Below are 6,769 nucleotides of genomic sequence, written 5' to 3'. Positions count from 1 at the left end.
AGCATGAAAACAGCAGTAATAGGAAAAAGATGAGCGGCTTACAGTCAGATCACCCAGAGAGAGAAAGAGAGAGAGAGACTCAGACTGTAGAGGAACACGACACAGGACTCCGTCTTCGAGCAGCGAGAATCAGCTCAGCTTCACAGGCTCTGGTCAAAAACTTACACAACTGAGACATCCAACATTGTGTTAGCGGGTTTTCTCGCCTCAAAGACTTCTCCCATGCTGCCCATTGTTGACATTCCTTATGGATAACCTTATGGCAGCATTGTAGTGTTGTATTTATGTTACCGTTTATATCATGCTATTCTATTGATGCGCAAAAGCCTCACAGAATCTCTTATCAATGTGCCAAGTTGTCTCATAGAAGCGTTTCTGACTCTTGACACATATCTGGAGCACATCCTCACCACATTTTTATTCATTTGTTTACATATTAATTATCCTTATTTATTACAAGCGCATACCCCAAAAAAAACAACAACGAAAAATGTATTTGATTTATCGCCCGTGTCCATGTTAGCACACCCTTTTTGTCTATCGCCCGTTCTGTGGCTGTGTAGGGACTGAATGAATGTTTCTCCAGTCACACCCCACATGCAGTAGTCCATTGATTCCTCCATGTGCAGTTCAGGAAAGACTGTGTCATCTCTGTTTATTTTCCTTTTCTCTGTGCTGTCTTTTCCACTCTGCAGGGCGCAACGATAACACCGAAAAAACCCCAAAAAGCCGGGCTCGCGACGGACCGGCCCCGAGTCCTCGGCGGGACCACAAGGGCTCTTAGAACAACACGAGCGCGGCACTGCCTTAATGATGGCCCACTGGTGAGCCGCTCCAATGTTTGTCCAGATTCTGGCTTTGCTTATGCACACAGGCACAAATCAACTGTCTCCACTGCTGCAGGAGAGGCACTGCTGTCTGCGCCTCCAGGGACACACTGCACACTGTGATTTGTGACCTACTGACTCACAGAGGGTTAAAGGCTAGATACTGGATAGCTACTCCAGTAAAGGAAAAGGAAAACTCTGTTGCTTTAAGTTTCAGACTGTAGAAGTATTGTTTGGGCCTTGCAGTGGGTGCAGGAAATATCCATTCTATCATGTACTGTAAAATTACACGCTGAAATAGCTCAAATTAATATTGTTTTTTTCTTTTAAAATATATATATCTACACCCAGTCTTATATAAAGGCTGTACCTTTTTGTTTTATGGGAAATTAATGGATTATAAACATACAAACATAGCACAACTCTGACTGAGACTGCAACAGGTAAATGAAGTCAGAATATTTTTTCCATTGCTCTCCATTGCTCTCCATTTTGTTTGTGTGTTGTTGTTGTTTTTTTGTTATATGATGAGTTATATGACCAGGCAGCTCCATATGAGAAAATATAATAATTAAAACAAGTTCGAACAACAAAAAATAAACTGTGCAGGAAAATTCCCTCAACAATTTTACTGTGTCTTTGAGGTACTTAAGCTACGCACACTTTTGGAATTATAATTAAAGCTGTTCAACAGCAGCCGCACCAGTTGTAAACTCGGCAGTGGTAGAAGTAGCCTAGTACGGCATCGTTGTACATTTCGGTGTAGGACGTTGAAGTACAGTTCAAAGCCCTGTTTCTCAACTGATGGGTCGGCATCCATTTTTAGTGGGTTGCGAGCGTTTACCAAAATGACAGCAGATTAATTGTTTTGATGGTTTTCGATAGTCAGCCTTAAGCCCAATGGTTGAATCATAAGAACTCATGAGAGGAATTGCTATAATTGCTGTTTGTTTTTATCATAAGTTTAATTATGAAGTTGGCTCCTAAAACTTTCAAGTTCATTTTTGTGAAAATATGTAACCGAACATATTTTATTTTAGTAGCTCTACAGCCAGGCAGGCCAGTGTCGTCATCTCAAAGGATTTAAACCTTCTAGAGAGAAACATTTTCCACTCCAAAAAAACCTCATTAATTTCTGCATAAAGCCAACTTCATCTTTGTACTCCGCTTTATCCACTGTGTAACCAGTGAGGGCTGGATAATATTTGGACAGGTGCTCTTCTATATACATCGGCTTGAAGGCAGCAGTGTGACGTTTGATGAGGAGAAGAGAGAACCATGCAGCCTCAGCCAGTGCTGTAAACTCCACTCCATTCTACATGTGTAATCCCTGACAATAAAAACCTGTTTAGCACCAATTCTCCTGTACTTTTTAAACCTGTTTTCTCCTGCTCTTCCACACAACAGCGGAGCCCACATCTGGCAGACAGATGTAGTTCTCACTGCCGCTCTCTCACTCTCTCTTCTTCAGGGAAACATGAGAGCCGAGCTAATTCGCTCTCCAACCTCCCACCCACCAGCGCGCAGCCGGACCACCCACATTCGGAAACGCCTAGCAGTTCCCGGGGCAGGCAGAGACGAAAGAGACGGCAGACCGAGGCAGAGGGAGAGAGAGACGTGAGGATGGGTTAGCAGTTTTAGGCCAGTATCAATTACAGCACTGTCACAGCACAACCTGCCATTGAGAACACAGCACTGATCCACAGCTGACGCACCAGGAACTGCAGAGCCGCTCTCCAGAAGACATTCAGATTACAAAATTATACAACAAAACAGTGTGTAAAACAAATTCATGCTCATGTATATCACCGCAATCCTCGCCCTGTCCAAGTTGTATTTTAGGAGTTTATTTTATGCCAAATTATAGCCTGTTACAGGGTCGAGAGCTTAACTTAAATCTTTAGTTCCGATCCCGTTGTAACCCACACTCGGGACACGTGTGTGTGTGTGTGTGTGTGTGTGTGTGTGTGTGTGTGTGCGTGCGTGCGTGCGTGCGTGCGTGCGTGCGTGCGTGCGTGTGTGAGTGTGTGTGTGTGTGTGTTAATCCTGAACCAATGTTAATTTGTTTTACTGGTGTCATCACTTTTATTGTTGTGTAAATTCCATTAAAAAAATATTAAAACCATTCATAAAATTACCTAAAATCACAACAACTTCTTGAAAACTTCTGTGATTCTTTTTATACTAAGCTTGGATGAAGACCTTGTGTTAGCTTGACCAATGTAAAAGGTCTTTTAAGTACTTCTTTGTGCTGCGCATATTTGTTTAGAGTTTCATGGGTTTGCCACCTTGTTTGCACTTCTGTGATTTTTGTTTATTTTGTATTTATTATATTAAAATTTGTGGTCCTTGAGCAGCTGTAAAATCTGCATGAGTTGTAATGGTAAGAAAAGGGAGCCACGTAGCACCACTTCACTTTAATATTTAAAAACCCTACATTTTAAAAGTTCTTCATAGACTGTGGAGTCATAACACTAACTAGTTGCTCCATTTACAACAATTAAATATTTGGCCTTCCACTGCTCAGACTGAGGAAAATATACTTTTTTAATAAACACAGGACAAATGCAAATACACACCAGCTTCATTAGTATCAGTATCAGCTTTAATTTGAACTGAAATGCTTTATTGGAAGGCGTATGTCTCCACCTTGTGGGCATTTCCTGTACTTGCATCCATTGAAATTAACTTTGACCAATACAAAATCAGAGAGAACTCTCCTAACACTGTTTGGGTTTCATTTGCTGCTTGTTAATACCAGGAAATCCAAGCACCATGTACAGTATATCAGGGATAAGCCTTGTCCACATTATATTTGAAATACAATTAAAAAACATATTTTTATGGAATTTTTTGATCAAACTAACCATAGAACATCCAACATCCAAGTAAGATTTTCGTCAGAATTATATAAAGTGCACTTTCAACCAGCAGTTTAATATAGAAATACTTCAACTATCCAGCCCAGCAGACACAGTTATTGTGTAATTAGTTTGAATAGCAGTCTTTACAGTTGTGACTAAATGTTACATACTTAACACTGTCTAAGGCAAACAGCACTGGAGCAAAGCACTATCTTTGGCAACATCCGACGACACAAGAGCAGCTTTCAGTTGAATAATCCTCAGTCATTAATGGCCTGAGCCCATACTTCTATCTTTGTCTAAATTGCAGAAACACAAGAACTAATCTTAATTTACCTCTCTTTTATAATAATAAACAATAGTAGAGAAAATAGGCTTTGGTTATAGACGATGAGCATTGTCTCTTTCTTTAATTTACTGACTGATCAATGCAGTCCATATTTAGGGGGCTAACATAAAAACAGCAACATACTAGAAGGCACTACTGTCTGGTCTCTGGAGAATACTCAAAACTGTTTTACGCACAACAATGAAGCATAGGATCCAAGTATAAAGATAGGCTTAGGCCATAATAATTTTCTTTAGCTGCAGGAAAATGTGACTGACTGGAAGCAGTCGGTGTGTAGCTCAGTAACACAGTGAAGTGACTTTAAGGCGCAATCCAGAAAACGTCATCCCGTTTTTTGTGCTTTTCACTTTGTTTTCTGTGTTTTCCTTCTTCCCACTTCAGTCGCCACTGATCCAACTGTGGCCCCTACGGCTCCACCAACTGGCCCCCCCACGAAGAGCCCAACCAGAGCCCCCAGCAGGGCCTCCCTCCTCACCAGCTTAGGCAGCCTCCACAGCCAGCCACTGAGCATGTCCCACAGTCTCCACAGGAAGGAGCGAGACACTGGGACGTCGCTACACGGGAACAGAGCATCCACATTCAGATCCAAGTCTTCCACACCCCGCTCTGCCTCTCGCCTTACCGCCTCTAGGTCTTCAGTGTCTGTGTTCAGTCCATCTGCTTGTCTCTGTTTGAGGATCTCCTCCCGTCTCTTCTGGATTTGTTCCTCCACGTCCTGGTACAGTTGGCAGCTGAAGTGTTCCGTCCCGCTCTCCTTCACAGCTTGATCCACTTTGTCCAGGAGCTCTCGGACGGCCTCTTCGGACTCTGTTTTTCCTAGGCAACGATTTGGAAATCAGTGAGAAATGTCTACAAAATGTGGACTTCAGCTCAAACAAAGGTGGGTCGACCAATACAATATACTGCAATGTGCACGGCAGTGTTTTTGATCATTCTAGTCAATACTTGAATCAAAAAAACTCACTGCATTTTTTATATGATGTAACAAAAAAGAGGTTTTCTAAGTTCAAGTTGATATTTTTATTTGAGTCAGAGCTTGCCATGAAAGATTGAAGGTTGGTCCAAAAGCTACAACAGTTGAGAACCAAATGGCTTTACGGGTTGAATGTGTTCATGATAAGGTTTGCACTATCTACATTTGACAGTTGAGAGAAGAGGCTTCATTCACTTCATGTTAATTTCAAACAAATGCTGCTCAGACTATTTGCAGTGTCATTGTGATAGTTTGTCCCTCACTACAATTAACTGAATTCAGAATATGCTCCCCAAAAAGAGAGAGAGAGGGAAAAAAAAAACCTCACGATTGCTCCTGACAGCTAGAACCCCTGTGGACTCACCTTGTGTCTCCAGCGTGTGGTAGCGGTCTCCACACCTCCTCACCAGCTCGGTCAGGTCTTTCCTCCAGTTGAGAAGGTACTCCTCCAGCCCCTCCTCCTGATCCAGCTCCTCTGTGTGAGTGAACAGAACCACTGTGTTGTTTTGGACCGCAGCTGGACCCAGGAGCTGTTCCAGGACATCCAGGGCCTTGGCCTCTCCGTCAGCCGGCTGGTTCAGGGGGACACACAGGAGGAAGGCATGGGGCCCGGGGCTGGACAGGGCCAACAGAGAACAGAGCTGTCTTTTCCTGTCCTCTGGGACGCAGGCCGAACCAAACCAGTCAGAGCTGGACACGACAGTCACCTGAGGAAAAGTCATGGAGACATATAAACTATTCTAAATCATTCCAATTTATTTGCTCATTCACTTTGGTGTGTGACCGTAATAAAAGTGCCAAAGTATTTAATACTTGTGATCATTACAGAAATAAGAACATAGATCATATTTTCTACACTTTATAATAAAACTAGAAACAAATTAGTTTCACATGTTGGTCTGAGCCACAACAAAATGTAACTGATTCAAGTGGAAGAAGTTCATTTAAGGTAATACATGACTGAGGTAATGATTTCTCTTCTACATAACATTGGCAACATCTTCTTTAACTTCAGTCAGTAGATGAGCGATCATGAGAATGACTATGATGGAAAAACTATAGCTGCTGTGGCCTATTTTTGGAGTGTTGCGTTTTCAGAGCTCCTCTACTTAGATTGTTCCAGTGGGAGTGTCACCTGTCTGCCTGCAGCCTGGCCCGCGTGTTTACTGCATTCTTCCTGAATGAGGGCTGCGCCGTCCTGCTCCAGACCCATGATGGTGCTCACTGTCGAGGTCTTCCCTGCCCCGGCCCGGCCCAGGACCACCAGCCGGAGCTCTGCCTCTGCGCATGAGGAATATAACCTTGATGTTGCATACCAACAAGAAGTTTTGAGTCTTCACCCGTGCCTTGTTTAGTGAACGGATACGTTATAAATGCTGAACACAGTATCCAAAAGTGCTAAGCGTTTCTATAATAAAAAGGAGTGGTCTTTCGCGCAAACAGAAGGAAATGGCACCTACAGACAAATAATTCTCCTTAATCGTACAGTATTTTTAAGCCTTACCTGATCGACAAGATGTTGCCATTCCCAGAGGATCACGCGGTTCTTTAGAGATGAACTGTGTAGAAGTACTTCCTTGATCGTACAGTTACAGTGACTTTACTCTTGAACCAGCTGTTCGGGACATTGCGCATCAGCGGCGCCCAACGGGCATGCGCAGACAAGGCCATGCGTAAAAGATGAGTAATAACTTTGTATTTATATTCATATAATGAAGATTGTGTCCTGTGTTTTAGGGATCAGTACAAACACAAA

The 6,769-nt window shown here is 42.8% G+C and overlaps 1 protein-coding gene across 2 annotated transcripts; it reads right to left on the bottom strand.

Annotated features, from left to right (window-relative positions):
* Positions 1-4,332: 4,332 nt before the first annotated feature.
* Positions 4,333-6,657, bottom strand: LOC306969479 (GTPase IMAP family member 7). 2 transcript variants are annotated; one of them, XM_079565106.1, is made up of 4 exons: positions 6,518-6,657; positions 6,149-6,294; positions 5,378-5,720; positions 4,333-4,856 (listed from the first exon to the last, which is right to left on the bottom strand). In XM_079565106.1, the coding sequence occupies exons 1-4, from the start codon at positions 6,537-6,539 to the stop codon at positions 4,384-4,386; spliced, it is 984 nt and encodes a 327-aa protein (XP_079421232.1). In that variant the 5' UTR covers positions 6,540-6,657; the 3' UTR covers positions 4,333-4,383. The 2 variants fall into 2 exon arrangements, with proteins under 2 accessions (XP_079421232.1, XP_079421233.1); XM_079565107.1 differs by having other exon boundaries at positions 6,149-6,314; positions 6,518-6,643.
* Positions 6,658-6,769: the final 112 nt, after the last annotated feature.

The sequence above is a fragment of the Gobius niger genome (assembly GCF_951799975.1).
Source record: "Gobius niger genome assembly, chromosome: 10".
NCBI classification, from domain to species: domain Eukaryota; kingdom Metazoa; phylum Chordata; class Actinopteri; order Gobiiformes; family Gobiidae; genus Gobius; species Gobius niger.
This window is presented reverse-complemented; position numbering and strand designations above follow the sequence as displayed.